The sequence below is a fragment of the Hoplias malabaricus genome, chromosome 5 (genome assembly GCF_029633855.1).
Source record: "Hoplias malabaricus isolate fHopMal1 chromosome 5, fHopMal1.hap1, whole genome shotgun sequence".
Taxonomy (NCBI): domain Eukaryota; kingdom Metazoa; phylum Chordata; class Actinopteri; order Characiformes; family Erythrinidae; genus Hoplias; species Hoplias malabaricus.
The window spans coordinates 58,627,053-58,647,281 of NC_089804.1; the positions used below are offsets into that span (position 1 = coordinate 58,627,053).

The window sequence follows — 20,229 nt, forward strand, 5'->3', positions numbered from 1 at the left end:
TAACCTCTGTTTTATTGTCTCAAACGCTAAAAGGCCATCCTGTGTCCAGGAAAGATTACAATAAAGTTGAGCATTCCCTGTTTCTTTAATCATAGCTCTCAAAGGTCTTGTTAAACTAGCATAGTCCTCTACCCATGCTGAGGAATACCCTGCAATACCCAAAAACGTCATCATTTCTCTAACTGTTCTGGGTTTGGGAGCTTTGCAAATAGCTTCTAACTGCTTATCAGAAATACATCTGTGTCCCTGTGTTATGGTCTGCCCTAAATAAACTACCCTTTCCTGACAATACTGCAATTTTTTCTGAGAGACTTTGTGCCCCTTCTCTGCCAGCACCTGTAACAAAGTAATTGAATCCTTATGACATGTTTCCTCATCTGGTGCACAGAGAAGAATATCATCCATGTATTGAATGACAGTACTTTTTAACTTCTGATCTACCCCAACTAAATCATCTTTCAATACTTTATTGAAAATGTGAGGACTATGTTTATATCCCTGTGGTAATCTCTTATACTCATAGAATTGTCCCTTGTAAGTAAACCCAAATAAACCCTGACTTTCTACACTTAGTGGAACACTAAAAAATGCACCACATAAATCTAATACTGTGAAATACTTTGCATCCGGAGGAATTTGGGCCAACAAAACATGTGGATCTGGCACCTCTGCTGGAAAGTCTGCTACTACTTCATTTACTGCTCTCAAATCATGTACTAAACGATAAGAGTTATCTGGCTTCTTCACAGGCAACAAAGGTGTATTACTCTGCGGATTCTGTGTTATCTTCAGAACATCTGCCTTCACAAGACCTTCAATTTGTGGTTCGATCCCTTTGATTGCTTCTTCATTCAAAGGATACTGAGGCTTCCACGGAGGTTTTGTTCCTGGTCGGAGTTCAACTTTCACTGGTTGAGCTGACTTCACAAATCCAATGTCAGTGCTATGTTGTGACCATAAACATTTTGGAACACATCGCAGCATTTCCTCTTTCAAAGAGTTTGAATCCATCTTCTCATTGTAAAGTGATTCATGTGTCATCCTGACGACTTGTGGCTGTCCTTGTCCTTGAGCAGTAATCATAATCTTAATAAATCGCTGATCTTCACTCCTCCAGATGGAAAGATTCTCTTTAAGCGGTTTAAAGACAACTTCTTCTGCTTCTGCCATCATTTCACCTATTTGTTTCTGCTCACAATCTTCAGACACCAGCAAAGTCACATGTGGTACACTTTTTCCCATCTCAAACTCTTTATGCAAGTAATCATTTTTGTCTATCTTCATAGCAGCTCCTTGTGGTCCCAAAATTATGCAACATGAACGTAATTCAACTTGCTTTGGTTGATGACTCAGCCATTGTTCTCCATCTGATTGTTCAGCATCCTTAAAGTATTTCAGTGTACAATGAAATGGATACTCTGGAGTCTTTGCATCAGGCATGTTTGCTACAATAAACTTCTCCCACATCTTGGCTGGTTCCAAGAATTCTTCGCTAAGATTTCCAATCCAAAATACTGAAGAAGCATCAGTCTCTGTTTTCATCATCAGTTGATTAATCATTTCACTCGGCACTTCTACCAGGCAGCCGTCCGGTGTGCATTTTATTGTACAGTTCAGTCTGCACAAAGCATCTCTTCCCAAAAGTGCAATAGGTGTATGTTCTGATACCAGTATGGGTATTGTAGTCTTCAGATGTTTATAGCAGAGCTCAATTGGTTCTGTGAGAGGAATCAGCTGTTTTACTCCCTCAAACCCGATTGTCCGAATCATCTGACCAGACCTGGGGAGGTGTATAGCATCTTCAGGCCGAATACAGGTGAAAGCAGCTCCACTATCTGCCATCATTATCAATGGTCGATTATTTATTTTCACCTCTATTGTTGGATCTCTCTCCGGCCCTATTGCTACCAGCTGACACCTCCCACACGAGTTCTCCGGGCATCCCTAGAATCCTGGTTCCGGGCCCCTATAAGGGTTCACAGGTCCCTTGATTGACCTTGGTTGTCCTCTGAATCCTCCTCTGAATCCTCCTCTAAAGTATCCCCTGAAGTTTCCTCCTGGCCGGTTGCATTCACGAGCAAAATGACCAAACTGTCCACAATTATAGCACACTTCAGGAGGCTGCTGAAAGTTCAGACTGAATCTTCCTGGTCTTCCTCTTCCTAGATTTCCTTGACTTCTTCCTCTCCATGTCTGCACCTGACCAAACACTGGCTGTGGCCAGGGAGTCACTGGAGCAACTGATGCTGACTGGCTCACTTGAGGTTGAGTCTGATCCAGATGTGGTCCTGGCTGATTAGGAGGCTGACTTTGTATGACTACAGCTTGTTTCTTTTCTTTTTTCTTGTTGTCCACCAGTTGTATTTGGTTCAGCTTTCTGAGAGTCTCTTCATCCTGTATTTTCTGATCATGTTCCTTCTTTCTATATAGCTCCACTTGATGGGCTATATGATCTGTATAGACACTCTTTGCCATGCTTCCAAGACCCACTACTTCTGCCAGTTTACTTCTCACTGGTAAGGGTAATCCCTTCTGTAATTTGGCTCGCAAAATTGACTGTTCCATCTGATTTAAATCTGGATCATTTCCTGTGACATTTCTCCATACCTGATGGACTCTTGACACATAGGCTCTCGGGTTCTCTTCTTCTCCCAAAGGCTCAATCAGGATATTGTCAGGATGCACATTGGTTGGAAATGAATCTTTCAATGCTCTCCACATTCGACCTCTGATTGCAGCAAACAGCTCTGGATCATTAACAGCAGTTCTTACATATCGTTCTAGGCCCGCTTTCTGTAGAATTTCTTCCATGGCTGGAACTCCCAGGAGATTTGCTAAAAGTCTCTTTATGTCACCTATTGCTGGCTGCGTTCCCACCAGAAGCTCTTCTAATTTTGAAATCCAAGGATGTGCTCCTTCTTGCAAAGTAGGCAACTTTTCCATGATATCTGACATATCTGTATTTTGCCAAGGCTTGTATTCCAAATTCCGTCCTCGGACTATCACTGGACATATCTTTTCAAGTGATTTCCCTTTCCTTGGACGCAAAGTGTATTGTCTTTCAGATTTTTTAGTGTCTTCATTTTTCAGATCCTCCTCATATGTCTGCAACTCTTTCAGTTGTGTCTCCAGTGAGCTAGAAGCATTATCTAAGTTCAATAAACATTGGTCTATACTTTTTTCTACTTCTCTCAAAGCTTTTCGTCTGTCTTCTCCTTTTGTGCTGGATGTTTCAGGAAATAGTCCTCTTTCAGAGAAAGATCCCTTACTCTTCCATCCATCATCACTTTCTTCATTCTCTGTTTCATCAGAACTTCCATCTCTTGAGTCCTCTTTCCTTCTACTCACATCTCCTCTTTTTTCTGCTTTAGCCAGCATTCGTCTGATGGCTGGGTCGTATCCACCCATGGCCTCCTCCTGGTCACTCAGATCCTCATCTCCAATGGTCCTCCTTCTCATTGTCAGTTCACCTCTAGTCTGCAGACGTCGAGTTTTCTTCTTGCTTTTGGAACTCGGATACAGTTTTATCGTTGTCTCTGCTTGTCCTGTTTCAATGATGCATTCATCTTCGTCTTCAATGTGATAATTTCCTCCTTGACTAATCACTGGAAGCTGAGGATAGGCTTTTTCACGTTTCACTTCCTTCTCATAAGGTGGTGGTGTCTTAACTGAGTCCACATGTGAAAAAGACACATTAACTTCGGCCATTTGTCTTTCGGTTTTTTTCGTAAGTTGGTTAATCGCGTCTACACTCTTCTCCCTCTTGTCCTTCGCTGCCTTCATCAGTTTCTGACTCTCTTGTTCAAATAACTGGAGAATGCCAAGCTCTATTTCTCTTTTTTCCTTTCGCTTTTCTCCTTGACGCCCTTTTTTCTGTCCTGCTTTATATGTTGATACAAGTACCTCTATTGTTTTAATTACATCTGGGTTAAGTGTCCCCTCTACCGGCCATGGTTGGTCTATGTCAGGCCATCGCTTATAAAATTTTTCTGATATTCTTGCAATGCCTTTTATTAGAGGATTATTTTTCTTAACTATATCAACAGGAGTAACCCCTTTTGAAACATTAGTGCCCATTTTTGGCATAATAATGACTAAATATGTTCCCAACTTACACTTATTAATTATTTCTCTCCCTCTTTTTTTTTTTTTTTTTTTTTCTGTTTATATGCCACTATATTACCACAATTAATAAAAATCAATCCCCAATTGAATTTGCCAACTTCAGAGAAATCAAACCTTAATATGCAATACAATTCACACCACTAAATCCCCTTTATTAAGTGATATAACTACTAAGTGCACCATAAACCTAGATTTATTAAACATTCAGTAACTACCTTGTAATTAAAGAATATACAAACTTATATAAGACTCAACAAGCACTTCTAAATATGATTACCACTAAATATTTGCAACCCCATACACTTATAGCAAAGCTTAGATCAGAAATCCCTTTTCAAATAATAATTTTTCTTCATAAACCACGTTGTTAATTCTTTATAATCCAATTATTACCTTAAAAGTGAACAACCTGTTGCCAAGCTTTCTTTGAAGAAGTCTATGTCATGTACTATAGCACCTCTAATGAACTAAATGCAAATAGATAAACAAATCAATGAATTTCCAATTATTACTTTTTAATAATGAGACTTATTAATGATTTAATCTAAATGTATCAATGCAGGTGTTTGTGAAAGAAGTTTGTGGATAAAACGACTAGCCTTTGTGCAGTCTGCTCTGCTCTGGGCAAATTTGACCCCCCTTTTTTCCTCTCGGTCCTCTTCTCACTGTCTCCTTTAAAATTTGAGAACTCACACACACACACACCCCACAGGATAAAAAGACAAATAGAAATTTAATACATTCAGCTTACTTCTTAGTAATTAAACATTCAATATGCTTATTTGTATTTTATTTACCAACATTTAGTTCATTCATAACATTTTTACCCTTCATTCAATATTGTAAACACCTCCAACAAATCTCTTCATTGGCTTGAAGCCCAAACGACCTTAATCTCAACCCCCCTAAAAAGGGTCTAAAGTGATTGATGGCAATAAGTTCATCCTTAATGCAGCTCCCTTTAACATCTGGTTCGGCTTAACCAGTTTAGCATAAACATTTCACATACTATTCTATGACCACATGATAGTAAGTTTCCAACCCTGCATCTTGGTTCCTAAGATGTATATATTAAGATAAGATTAATGTACTATGTTGTACTCTTCACATATAAACATCGCAGTGGTATGTTTAAACCCCAGAAAGCACCAATGCCAAACACTTAGAGTTATCCAATATTCACACATTTGCAGTATTTTTCAATTATCAGTTGGCAGCTAAAAATTATTATTTTTCTCTTATAAAGTAACAGTGCTTCACAGAGATCTCAACACCATAGACTATAAAATTCACCCCCTTTTTCTGAGCAACTGAAATAACACCATTCCAACACACTTTATTAATTCAATTCTAATTTCCATCTTGTAGCAGCTCTCTCCATATAAGGCCATTCCTCAGTTCCACTGGCCTAAAACAATTACCCCATTCAATGTATTTCAATTTCATCAAACTATTGCATTCAAAGAGAACACAAACAAATTACTGCTCCACCAATTCACTCTCACACACTATGTTAAATTAATCCTCTATTCCCTTTTATTTTAGATCATAAGCACAACACAAGCACCACACCCATTATCAGGAGCTTCAAACCCCTGCACAGCACTATACATCAATATTTTCTAATTTGCCCAATAACTATTAGTTTCTATTTAAATCAAATCAACGTGGCTTTTATCAGTACGTCAAAAATCAAAGTCCTGCCATTTTTCTCTTTTTCAAGAGTGAATTCTAGGCCTTACACACTTGCAGAAAGAGACCCCTCCGCAAAGCATAAGATCTCAAAAATTCAACAAAATAAGAGGAACCAGACCCATGAACAATTTTTTCTCCCAATAAAAGCCATCATATGGAGATTTCAAAATTTTTCTCCTTTTTCTTCAATAACAGTTTTCCCTTTAGTTCCCATAATTAAACCTTACAGTTTCCCCAATGTACTCTATTAATTACTCAGCTTTACACCTTGCTCTCCTTTCTCCTATTCTCAACATCTAAAAACGTCTTTCTGGAGCTCATTGTCTATATTTTCTTAATGTATAGTCTCCAAGAAAGCTCATAAAATCGTCTCTCTGGAGCTCATTTTCTACTGTTTTTCTTAATTTACTGTCTCCCAGAAAGCTCATTTATTTTTACTTTATATATTTTTATTTTAAAACGTCTTCCGTTCAGGCTCATTGTCATAAATAAACAAACCCCTCATTTTATTGAGGTTCATATTCATTTAAATAACTGTCCTTGAACGAAGCTCATAATTTTTACCATTACAATTTTCTTTCCCTATTAATTTCTAAATCTCTCATTTATCACATTTCCCCCTTTCTCTAAAAAAAAAAACACCCACAGAAAATTCATGGCTTTTTACAGCGCAAGGGAGAAACTAGTTTTCCCCCACACACACTCAATATGCAACCACAGAAGGGAGGGGGTTGATCACTCCCCCTTTTTCTCCCAAAAAATTCTTTCAGCTGACACACACACACACATAGTTACTTATAAGGGACAACGTTGAAAAGGGAAAAGGGAGGGGGTGAGGCACACACACACATGCACAGCAAGACACTCTTTTTTTCTTAACTCACTAGGCACACACACATACTCCAACATCCTCCAAACAGCGCTTACACACACTCATCATTTTCAACACAATTTCTCATAGTCGACCCATTCACACATTAACAGCATGCTTTTTATTGCCGCCCTTACCTTATTTCCTTATTCCTTTATTCCTTATTTTTAATTTATGCTACCTTATGAGGTGTAATAATTCAAAAAGAGGCAGCATCAATACAGTGTTCGTCAACAGTGTTTCGAGTGGGCACCCCTAATTAAATCTCTGCATCACACCTCCAGTTTCTCATCAAACTGACCCAAAAAATCGCCTAGTGAATTTTTCAGGATTTGCGGCCGGGCTATTCCCGCCTCTAAAAAGAGGGCTTATTCAAATCAGCGGCTTCCTTTCTTTATTTAAGTCTCTTTTCCTCTATTTTCCATATATTTCTCTTTTATTCCTTCTCGTTATCCTTAAAACCTTAAATACCATTTAACCTTAAATAAATTTTAACCAAATGCCACTGGGCCCAGGGCTTCTAACTATTTCAATACAATCCAATTCCAAAAAACTCAAAGCTTACTTTCACGCAATGACTGTGATTCATGTCTTACAGTTTCAAGCAAAAATAGGGCCCTGTTTACCCAAACGTGCATGTCATCATCAGCTCACCTTATCGTTACTAATTAAGCTATTCTACACTTATACTTCAACATTTCCTTTCCTTTTATTTTTCCTTTTTACTCTTATTAATTATTCCCTTTTATTTCCTTCATTTCTCTATTACAATGACTATAGTTAAAAATTTAGAACGGAGAATCTTTATCCAACACCATTTCCAACACAACACTGCATACACTAATGAGTCTATCTCGGTGCAACTCTTTCTGCATCAGACAGCCCAAACACCCAACCAGCGCTCAAATTTGTGAAAATCTCACCTTCTATTTGCCGGCTTTTAAGCGGTAGTTCGGATGCAGGGGTCATCTGAAGCAAACAGGTCACAGCTCATATCCCATCCTCGTCGCCAAACTTTGTTGTTAACTTTTGCTGTGTTGTGAAGATAGGTGATGGAAAAGAATCTCCGCAGACACGGTTAAAAGTGTAAATACATCTTTATTTACCAAAACAGTGTCTTACGGGTTCTTAAGGATCCCGTGAGAGGTTGTGTTCAATTGAGCTCTCCGATCATCTCTCTCTCGCTGGCTCGGATCCTTTCGCCTATATTGTTCTCTCCTTTCCAAATAAGGCAAACATAGAGAATAGTTTACATTTGCATGCACTTAAGGGAGGGTGTAAAATTAATAGTGTCCTGCCTCACTGACAGCTTATCCTAAACATCCCTCTCTGTAACGCACATACTTATGTTCATATGGCTGAGCATAAAAACACACTGAACATTTCTTAATACTGTCTTATGAGGCCGTCTGATAAATATACCTCACTGGAGAACAAGGGGCACAGGGGAGAAATATACACAGAAGAGAAACGGATCCAGTTTGGAAGCGTGAGGTTTCCCACAGGACATGACTGCAGAAGTTTTCAAACACCACATTCATGACCATAACAGCTCTATATATGGGCATCCAGCTCACACTTTACTCACAGCTCACTACTAGTCTCAGCCACAGATGCTCCACCCACAAGTTGACAGAGAGTCTGATAATTTCAGTGAACAAATCTGCCCTCACTGTCAGGATTCTGCTGTCTGTACATCCATGTATATGCAAATGCGTGTTTCATTTTGTACTGGGTCTGCTATTGGTCCAACCTGAAAGCCTGCCTCGACACGTCATGCCAAAATAGCAGACATGTGATTGGTCCTTTGTGTGTCAGTCAAATTTCCTGCAGTAATAGGTGGTTCTTGGCGACTTGAAATGCCGAGAGGTACCAGACTCTATGTGGCAAAGCAAGAAATCTTTGGCTCAGATTTGCTATACAGAGTAATTCATGACTTTTGTTGTTTCCATTGGAATCACTGCAGTAGCTTATTGATGATCTCTTCCTCAGCCCCACTCCCACAGTGGTGTGGGAGAAGAAGGACGGATCCCTCTCTGCGAGTTCAGCTGTCAGAGAGAGGTTCCATCGCTGGCTCACCTTCAAGAACATCTCAGAAAATGTCGACGGAGAATATTCCTGCACCGCCAGTAATACTCTGGGAAAAGTCACACACTCCTACATCGTCACAGTGCAGGGTAAACACACACACTGCATTTGTGAAATTGATGCTGTTGGTATTATGGGTAAATCTTGGTAAACTATATACTGTATACAATTCCTGAAGGAAATGCCAGTGTTTGTGGAAGTCCTGCCAATGGAAACAGTTGAAAGTGACTCTTTGGCAGTTATATTTGGCATATATTGTACATATAAAAGTGTTTGCTAAATAAATGTTGAATAACAGTTGCTAGGTTGTTGCTATGGTGACATTAGGTTGTTGCTATGATTCCACATGGTTGCTAACATGTTGCTCGGTAGATGCTGTGCTATCCCATGTGGCTGCTGAGGTGTTGCGATGCAGTGGCTAAAGTATTGTTCTTCATAAGTTTTAAGCTGATAAAGTTTGACTAAAAATCCAAAATCAGCCCATAGCCACATCTGCTCTTGTAGATGAACCCCCCTCAGGTGCACTTTGAGTACTTCAACCTTGTCAAAGAAAATGACTTGCTTAGTTTAATTACCTCATCTCAATCAATTTTGTGTTTACTGGGTCCTGTACCAGCACAGTTATTTATCTCTGTTTTGGTGCTGATTGACCTTAGTGCAGCGTTTGATACTATAGATCATGTGATGTAACTTGATAGGCTGAAAAATCTGGAATAAAAGGATCTGCCCTCGCTTTGTTCAGGTTCTGTTTGTCTTACCTTTATCAGTTTGTTTATCTGAATCATAAATCCTCACATCATACACAAGGGTCAATGCTTGGTCCTCTGTTATTCACCCTCTATATGCTACCACTGAGTACACAACTGTATATATCAGCCAAACCTAATGATGTTGCTTATGTGTGACAGGTATTAAAGACTGGATGATGCAACATTTTCTCATGATAAATTCTGATAAATCTAAGGTCTTGTTTTTATCAACAACGCTACTGACACCCGGAAGCTGTTTTCAACCTTCAAGTCTCTGCTGAACCCTCCACCTCCACCCCCTGCAACCAACCTCACTGCTGACGCATTTGCTGACTTCTTCACCAGCAAAGTTGCTGCAATCAGCAGCCGGTTTTCTGACCCCTCTACACAGCCTTCGGCTCCCCCTTTGAATCCTCCTAAACCTACTGCTTCCTTCCCTTCTTTCACTCCTCTCACAGAGGACGAGGTATCAAATCTTCTTAGAGGTGGCCATCCTACATCCTGTCCACTGGAGCCCATTCCTACCACCCTACTGCAAACCATAGCCCCGTCCATTGTGTCCGCAGCCACTCATGTAATCAATTCTTCACTAACCTCTGGAACATTTCCAAACACCTTCAAGCAAGCTCAAGTAAGACCTCTACTCCTTCTCTTGCTCCTTCTATAGTAGAGAACTACCGACCAGTCTCTCTCCTCCCCTTCCTGTCTAAAATCATTGAAAGAGCTGACTTTAAGCAGGCAACAAAATTCCTCTCCCAACATAACCTTCTTGACTCATACCAATCCGGCTTCAAGAGCGGCCACTCGACAGAAACTGAACTTCTGTCAGTAATGGAAGCTCTTAAAGATGCCAAAGCAACAGGTCAGTCCTCAGTTCTCATTCTGCTCGACCTATCAGCAGCATTTGATACGGTCAACCACCACATCTTACTAAACAAACTCACTGACATGGGCTTCAAGAACAATGCACTCTCCTGGTTTGAGTCTTATCTCACAGGACGATCCTTCAGTGTGTCATGGCTTGGACAAACATCAGCGCGACACCACCTCACCACAGGTGTGCCCCAAGGATCAGTGCTGGGACCCCTCCTCTTTGCCTTGTACACCACCTCTCTAGGCCCAATCATACATTTGCACGGCTTCTCCTATCACTGCTATGCAGATGACACACAGCTCTATTTATCCTTTCCTCCAGGAGACACTTCCGTGGCAACTCGAATCTCTGACTGTCTCTCTGACATATCTACATGAATGAAGGAACATCACCTCCAATTGAATTTATCCAAAACTGAACTACTGGTCCTCCCAGCCAAGCAAGCTATTCTCCACCACATCAGCATCAAGCTAGAGTCCCTATCAGTGGCTCCCACCAAGGTTGTAAGAAACCTAGGTGTCATGGTTGATGACCAGCTGACCTTCGCAGATCATGTTACCGCTGTAGCTCGATCGTGTCGCTTCTCCCTATTCAACATAAGGAAACTTAGGCCATACCTAACTCAACATACAACACAGCTCCTTGTTCAGATATTAGTAATCTCCCGTCTAGATTATTGCAGCGCCCTCCTGACAGGTCTTCCGGCCTGTGCTGTGAGACCGCTACAGATGATCCAGAATGCTGCAGCACGCCTGGTCTTCAACCAACCAAAAAGAGCACATGTCACGCCCCTATTAGTTGAGCTGCATTGGCTACCCTTAGCTGCTCGCATCAAATTTAAATCACTAATGAAGACCTTCAAAGTATTCACTGATTCTGTTCCCATCTACCTCAATAGACTCTTAAAACCATACGTTAGCGCCCGCCCTCTCCGTTCCTCAAAGGAGCGCCTACTAAAACGACCAACCCCCCGTACAGGTCAGTCGAGGCTATTCTCATCTCTGGTACCACGCTGGTGGAACGAGCTTCCAAGCACTATCAGAGCAACAGGAACCCTCTCCGCATTCAAGAAATCATTGAAAACCCAGCTCTTCCGAGAGTATCTTTTGCACTGAATGTCTTTCTTTAATGCACTTATTACTTCCTGCATATTTCACTTAATGTAAGGTATTTTGTATAATTTGTGCTGTAGTTCGAATTTTAGATCCTCTTTTGTAAGTCGCTTTGGATAAAAGCGTCTGCCAAATGCATAAATGTAAATGTAAATGTTTTTTAGGTAGAGATTCTTAGAAACATTCACTTGGGAATAATGATATTCATTTTAATTAAACACTAATATCCAGGACCTTCATTAAAATCTTGGGAGTAGCTTTTGATACGGCGATCACATTTGACAGACAAATAAAGTTAAATAAACCTTTTCCACTTACGCATTATTGCCAGAATTCAGCATGTCTTGTCCTTAAAGGATGCAGAAAAACTAGTCCATGAATTTAAAACTTCACAGCTAGAATAACTGCAATGCGATCCTGGCAGGGAGCTCGTGGAAATCACTGCAAAATCTTCAGGTAGTTCAAGATGCAGCAGCCAGTGTGTTCAGTGTGTTCAGTAGGGCTCAAAAATTTGATCATATAAACCCAGCTCTTTGGTCCCTACACTGGCTTCACATAAAATTTCGCATTGATATTAAAATACTCCTCTAAGCTCAAAATGGTTTAGGCCTGCAGTATTTTACTGAAATTGTCATACCCTATCACCCTTCATGTACACCTTGTTCACAGGATGCCCGTCTACTCTTAGTTCCTCGCATTAAGAAAAACCCTGCAGGAGGAAGAGCCTTTTCTCACAAATCTCCTCAACTCTGGAATAGCCTCCTGTTACAGTTGGGGGCTCAGACACACTCTAAATTTTTAAATCTCGATTTGAAAACCTACCTTTTTACACAGGCGTTTGGTTATTTTTGGCTTTTAGGGAATTTCTGTAAGGTAACTAAATTCAATTCTAAAAAAAAGAGCTGTAATTTAACCCAGAAATGCACTCAATGCCAAACTCTGAAATGAAATGAAATGACTCTACTTCTATTTTGTCCCTGGAGAGGTTGGAAACATGTGAGGAGAGGATTTCCCAGATGCGCAGATCATGGAGCTTTCTGTAGCCATTGGTCTTGTAGCATCACATCATCAGCCATCAGCTGTTTGTTTTTCCCAGGGCTTTGGTTAGAAACACAGCCATGAGGGGTGACCCATCTGAACAAGTCTGTGGTTTACTCCATTGCTGGATCTGCATCCTTTGGCAATCTAAAAGCTTGTCTGTCCTGGGCTGCAGACCCGAGGTGCGGTGACAAGCATCGCTGGACTAAAGCTTCCTGAATTTGCTCATGTATAACACAAACAGATCTCTGCCTAGAATTTTTATTGCCTTGGGGCAACAGCTGAAACTTAATTTAACTTCCTGGCTGGCAGTTTCACACTTTACACTGTTTCATTCCATTCCTGCAGCGCTGAACCTCCGGGATAGAAGTCCAAACCCACTCCGCCTTTATCAGAACACATCCACTCTCTCGTGACCAGCTGGAAAACTCTCTCTCTTCTCTCTTCTAACTCAAAAGCTTGATCACCAGAGGTTTTAATCTGGAATGACGATCGATGCCTTGGAAGTTTGATGAAGGACTGATTTGCGTTGTTGAAAAGTAGCTTTTGCAAGTACAGACCATGCTCCTAAGGGCTTAAATGGGGAGGTGAACTCAGATGTTTTGGGGGAGTTCAGAGTGGTTCCAAAATGTGTATGAAGCCAAAACCTTAAAAATTACAAGCATGCTAGTGGTTAACTGTTACAGAACTGTCACAATAAGAACCTGATTTATTTGAGGGTTTGGTTGGTGTCTTGGATCAAGAGTAGAGGAGTGAAAAGGGGCTTTAGTGGTTCCATAAACTACATGCCTTTAAAAAACTGGTGCCAGATGAGAGGCAGCGTCTGAGAGGGTGAAAACATTGAGGAAGACATCCAGGAATATTGTCGCTCTTGGAATGTCTCTGAGCCAAGGTCAGGACTAACTGTGGTATAATGCAATATAATCAGTGCCTTAATGTGCCTTTAATACAGGTGGGTTTTCTCTAGAGCTTGTTAATTTCTTTTCTAAATGAAGCTCTGTGGATGTTCCAACTTTTTCTGTGTGTGTGTGTGTGTGTGTGTGTGTGTGTGTGTGTGTGTGTGTGTGTGTGTAGCTGCTCCGTACTGGAGTAAACAGCCTCAAAGTCATCGCTATGCTCCTGGAGAAACAGTGAGACTGGACTGTCAGGCAGAGGGCATCCCTACACCTAACATCACCTGGAGAATCAACGGAGTTCCTATACAAGGTACACACACACACACACACACACACACACAGCTGTCATCACCTGGAAAATCAATGGAGTTCCTATACAAGTTGCACACACACACACGTACACACACATACACACACTCACTCACTCACTCACTCACACCCACACACACCTGACATCACGGGGAGAGTCAGCAGAGTTCCTGTGTGTGTGTGTGTGTGTTACAGAGACAAATGAAGAGCCGAGGAGGCGTGTCTCCAGGGGAACGCTGATTCTGAATGATGTGCGTTACGATGACACTGCAGTGTATGAGTGTGAAGCCTCCAACCAACACGGAACCATCCTCATCAACATCTACATCCACATCATCGGTCAGTCTCCATCCACTCACCTCCATCCTCATCATCACTCAGTCTCCATCCACTCACCTCCATCCTCATCATCACTCAGTCTCCATCCACTCACCTCCATCCTCATCATCACTCAGTCTCCATCCACTCACCTCCATCCTCATCATCACTCAGTCTCCATCCACTCACCTCCATCCTCATCATCACTCAGTCTCCATCCACTCACCTCCATCCTCATCATCACTCAGTCTCCATCCACTCACCTCCATCCTCATCATCACTCAGTCTCCATCCACTCACCTCCATCCTCATCATCACTCAGTCTCCATCCACTCACCTCCATCCTCATCATCACTCAGTCTCCATCCACTCACCTCCATCTTCATCATCACTCAGTCTCCATCCACACACCTCCATCCTCATCATCACTCAGTCTCCATCCACTCACCTCCATCCTCATCATCACTCACTCTCCATCAACTCACCTCCATCCTCATCATCACTCAGTCTTCATCCACTCACCTCCATCCTCATCATCACTCAGTCTCCATCCACTGACCTCCATCCTCATCATCACTCAGTCTCCATCCACTCACCTCCATCTTCATCATCACTCACTCTCCATCCACTCACCTCCATCCTCATCATCACTCACTCTCCATCCACTCACCTCCATCCTCATCATCACTCAGTCTTCATCCACTCACCTCCATCCTCATCATCACTCAGTCTCCATCCACTCACCTCCATCTTCATCATCACTCACTCTCCATCCACTCACCTCCATCCTCATCATCACTCACTCTCCATCCACTCACCTCCATCCTCATCATCACTCAGTCTCCACCCACACACCTTCACACACAGTCACACCTGTAGACACCTGATTCCCACAGTCACCCAGTCACTGACACTCAGCTGTGGAGAGTGTCATTCCACCTACTCTGCAGCTTTGATGTCATTAAAAATACTTCTGCTGCTCTTCACTTTTCTTTTGTTTTTCTTAGTTCTCTCTCTCTCTCTCTCTCTCTCTCTCTCTCTCTCTCTCTCTCTCTCTCTCTCTCTCAGACCTCTCTCCACAGATATTAACCAGTGATAAACTGTTGTACAATATAACTGAAGGAGATTCTGCATCTCTTGACTGCGTCTCGTTCGGTTCCCCATGGCCTCAGATCAGCTGGTAAGACTTTCAGCTCTTTTCAAAATAAAAGTTTCAAATTGTCTTTTGATCTCAGAGTATTTAGAGAAAGGTTTACCTTTAAGAATTCTATTTTTTTTGTAAATCAGGACCTGGTTATTTTCCTCAGATTGTTTTTGTTGATTTTACTGGAGGATGTTGTTGTTTTCAGGGAAAGCGAGAATATGGAAACAGTTCTATCTGACCCACGAGTGTCCCAGTTAACCAACGGCACGTTAAGGATCACCGATGTCAGAAGCGAGGACGCAGGGGCATACAGCTGTTCTGTTAAACACTTCAATCTCTCCATCGTTGCTTACCTGGCGGTGCTCAGTAAGTGGAGAGATGCAGTTACACACAGAGAACCTGGTTTTGTTTTATGTGACTTCATAATGTCAGGTTTTGTGATATAATCTTTGTGTGAACACTTTCTTAAAGGAACACTTTAAAATACCTTCTGTCAGATATCCTTCTCTCATTCTGGGTAGGCTCCAGACCCACAGCGACAGACAATAAACGAGGAAATAAACTAGTAATAAATGAACTTTGCTTCTGCAGAAATAAATCACTCTGAGCACCCTCTGCTGCAGTTCACCAGTGACTCCAGCCCACCCTCTGAGTCTAACACCACACCTGCTGCAGGTACGTCACCATGACAACAGCACAACGTTATCAGAGTGTACACCCTCGTTCTTGAGAAGTAACTTCTAACACAGTCTGTAACTGTAGAACTACAGAGTGCTCCGGTTAAAGTAAACACAGAGCGAAAGTGCTACAAAACTAAACAGTCGGAAATCAAGCGGTAACAGGTAATGAATGAATGAATAATAATAATGTTTACTTTAAATAGCATCTTTCTCCCACTGAATGTCTCCTTACATCATTCATTCATTTTCTGTAGCCCTTATCCAGTTCAGTGCGGCGGTGGGTCCAGAGCCTACCCAGAATCACTGGGCACAAGGCGGGAACAGACCCTGGAGGCGGCGCCAGTCATTCACAGGGCGACACAAACTCACACTTTCACTCACACACTCACACCTACGGATACTCCAATCCACCTACAAACATGTGTTTTTGGAGCGTGGGAGGAAACCGGAGCACCCACGCAGACACAGGAAGAACAAACCACAATCCTCACAGACAGTCACCCGGAGGAAACCCACGCAGACACAGAGAGAACACACCACACTCCTCACAGACAGTCACCCGAAGGAAACCCACGCAGACACAGGGAGAAGACACCACACTCCTCACAGACAGTCACCCGGAGGAAACCCATGCAGACAGAGAGAGAACACACCACACTCCTCACAGACAGTCACCCGGAGGAAACCCACGCAGACACAAAGAGAACACACCACAATCCTCACAGACAGTCACCCGGAGGAAACCCACGCAGACACAGAGAGAACACACCACACTCCTCACAGACAGTAACCCGAAGGAAACCCACGCAGACACAGGGAGAAGACACCACACTCCTCACAGACAGTCACCCGGAGGAAACCCAAGCAGACACAGGGAGAACACACCACACTCCTCACAGACAGTCACCCGGAGGAAACCCACGCAGACACAGGGAGAACACACCACACTCCTCACAGACAGTCACCCGGAGGAAACCCACGCAGACACAGGGAGAACACACCACACTCCTCACAGACAGTCACCCGGAGGAAACCCACGCAGACACAGAGAGAACACAACACACTCCTCACAGACAGTCACCCGGAGGAAACCCACGCAGACACAGGGAGAACACACCACACTCCTCACAGACAGTCACCCGGAGGAAACCCATGCAGACACAGGGAAAACACAAATCAAGGGCGTGACAGGTTTATTCTAATGTTTACATTATTTGTTGTTTGTTTGTTTGTTTGTTTTAAGCAAATAAACACTAGCTGTTCTGATAAATAATGTTTTAAATCTGATTATCTCTGGTGCCTAAAACTTCTGCACAGTACTGAACATCACTACAGAGGATGTAAAAACACAGTTAGTTTAGTTTTTATTCACTGATGAAAAGTGCACTATATTTCATCATAGTTCTCATTTCCAAATGATTATTTAGTTCTTATCTATTGTTGTTTGTTTAAAACATATCACCATTGAATATTTTTGTCACTGTTTTTTTTAATGATATTTTCGCTGGTGATGATGCTCTGTGATTTTTCACTGCGTAAAATCAATAAGTAAATAAATGAGTAAATAAATGACGGAATGTTTCATGGACGTTTACTTTGCTTCTGCAGGAAAAAATCACCCTCTGCTGCAGTTCTGCATCAGCACCAATGACTACAGCCCCCCCTCTGAGTCTTACACCACACCTGCTGCAGGTACGTCACCATGACAACAGCACAATGTTACCAGGCAACAGTACACCATTGTTCTTTAGAAGTAACCTCATTAGAGAAGAGTCATTTGTGAGTCACCAACCGATGTGTCCTCGATATTTTGGGTGGAGTGAGAACAACGGCGCTGCTGTGTCTGATCCACTCTACACCAGCACAACACACACTAACACACCACCACCACGTCAGTGTCACTGACTTGGAGAGACACCACCTCTGTCCTTCTGCCATGGCTTTAGATGTGTTACTGAGGATAATGTCATGGTGGAGGATGTACTTGTCGCTGTGGGAGAAGTTGTGGGTCATGAAAATATTCAGTCTACTTCCCGCATGAATAAAGCTGTTGTGGTTTTTCTAAGAGAAGAGAAGCTTGTTAGTCTGGTGATCAAACGTGGTCTGGTTGTTAATGACTCGTTTGTGCAGGTCTCGCCGCTGTTTGCTCCGTCAACAAGGATCACTGTTTCAAATGTCCCGCCGTTTATTCCCAACGACGCGTTGGGGCGAGAGCTCGCGCGCTACGGTAAAATCACCAGTTTGTTCACTAATATTCCTTTGGGCTGTAAACACCCGGCTTTGAAACACGTAGTGTCTTTTAGGAGAAATGTTTACATGATTTTAGATCCCCCTGTAAACCCGCTTGATATTTCTCTCCGTGTGAAACATGAAGGCAGGACGTACACGGTGTACGCGAGTACGGGGAGCATGCGCTGTTTTGAATGTGGAGACGTTGGGCATAAACGGCTCGCCTGTCCACACAAACGACAGGAGGAGGACAACGCTAACACTGATGCTAATGTTGACGGTAGACCCGGGGCGAGTACTGCTGGGGACGCAGCGCCGGAGGAGGGCGGGGCTTCGGACTCTCAGGTGGGACGGGCTGGGGCTCAGACCGAGCAGCGGGAGGTACCCGCTGTGGTCGAGCCCGAGCCTGTGGTACCTAGTACCAGCGCTGCTGGACTGCAGAAGTGTCCTGAGGAGTGCAGTGCGGTAGAGAGGCAGGAGCCATTGGTTACTGATTCACAGATGGATGAGGGGCTCTCTGATGAGGGTGATGTTGGGTCTCAGAGCACTCTTAGTGAACTGGACTCCTCTCAGGTAGAGCCCAGTGGAGATGCTGAGGCTGAATCACAGGGACCTGCTCAGGTCGATCGGTCACTGTACAGTTTAGAAGAGGTGAATCATTTTTTAGATGAAACATATGGCAAACAGGTGAATGTTACAGATTTTTTCCCAGACGTAGATAAGTTTGTGAGGTCAGTGGCGATGCTGCAGAGAAATGTGGGCCTCGATGCCTTAAGTGAAAAGAAACGTTTTCGGCTGAAGAAGCATGTTACATTTATTCGGAAAAGTGGAAAGGTGGCGAAGAGAAAGTCTTCTAGCCTCCAGTGATCGGGTGTCACACGTTTTCTTCTTTGTCTCTGCTAGTTTTTCATTTTCTAGTTATTTTTTCTTCTTTAAATTTACACATGGAAGTTTTGAGAGTGGGTTCTTTTAATATTAACGGAGGTAGAGACAGACGTAAGCGTGCTTTAGTGTTTGACAGAGTAAAACTGAAGGGACTGCATGTCATTTTTATTCAGGAAACACACAGCGATGTGCAGAATGAAGTTGACTGGGCAATGGAGTGGGAGGGGCAGCAGGTTCTTAGTCATGGGAGTAACTTGAGTGTGGGGGTAGCCGTTCTTTTCTCTCCCTCGTCAGGAGCCAGGATTTTACACACAGTGGAGGTGGTGGAGGGTCGCCTCGTAGTGGTAAAAGCTGTAATTGAAAGCTCTTACATCTATGCCCCCAATGTGGGACATGAACGCATTGTGTTTTTTAATACACTGAGGGATGCTTTGAGGCAGTGCGCTAATGATGGGTGTTTTGTTGTTGGGGGAGACTGGAACTGTACAGTGGATTTCACTGTAGACCGAACTACTGAGGAACCACACATACAGTCCGCTGTGTGTCTGTCCAGGCTCCTAAAAGAGTTTGAGTTGTTGGACATGTGGAGGGTGAAGGACTCTTCAGTGAGACAGTACACCTGGATGAAGGTCTCAGATGGTAGATTCAGTGCTGCCCGGCTGGATTGGATTTATGTGTCCAAGCATTTTAGCAGTAGAATCACTGATAGCACCATTTCTCCTTCGGGGTTCTCTGACCATCACTTAGTTTCAGTCACAATTAGTCTATCACACTTTTTTAGCACCTCTTCATACTGGCATTTCAATGTGAAACTTCTGCACGATGTTGAAGTTTAAATGCTTTTGGGAACAGTGGAGGAAGGAGAAGGAGCGGTTTGATTATTTGAGGCAGTGGTGGGAAGTTGGGAAAGCACAAATACGGATATTTTGTCAGCAATACGCCGCTAGGTCCAGTATTAAGATTAAGCAGGTGATTCGGGATCTGGAGAAAGATGTACAGTCTCTGGAGCGTGGTCTGACTGCGGACTGTGACCCCAGTGTTGTCAGGACTCTACAACGCAAAAAGTCAGAGCTGAGTTCTTTCCTTGATGAAAGGGTGAAGGGAGCCTTGGTTAGGTCCTGTTTCTGTTCTCTCAGAGACGTGGATGCCCCAAGGGCTTTCTTCTTTAACCTGGAACGTTCAGTTGCTCAGCAAAAGAGGATGGCCTGTCTTCGTC

The 20,229-nt window shown here is 42.8% G+C and overlaps 1 protein-coding gene across 1 annotated transcript in view; it reads left to right on the forward strand.

Moving 5' to 3' along the window:
• The window catches only part of LOC136697349 (uncharacterized), a 39,541-nt gene extending 20,546 nt beyond the window's left edge, over positions 1 to 18,995 (forward strand). The window contains exons 5-12 of the mRNA XM_066672385.1: positions 8,684 to 8,868; positions 13,627 to 13,758; positions 13,953 to 14,096; positions 15,144 to 15,255; positions 15,425 to 15,585; positions 15,811 to 15,894; positions 17,508 to 17,591; positions 17,968 to 18,995. Coding sequence (XP_066528482.1) covers positions 8,684 to 8,868; positions 13,627 to 13,758; positions 13,953 to 14,096; positions 15,144 to 15,255; positions 15,425 to 15,585; positions 15,811 to 15,894; positions 17,508 to 17,591; positions 17,968 to 18,995 — 1,930 coding nt within the window. The remainder of the gene's footprint in view (positions 1 to 8,683; positions 8,869 to 13,626; positions 13,759 to 13,952; positions 14,097 to 15,143; positions 15,256 to 15,424; positions 15,586 to 15,810; positions 15,895 to 17,507; positions 17,592 to 17,967) is intronic.
• The last annotated feature ends 1,234 nt before the right edge of the window (positions 18,996 to 20,229 follow it).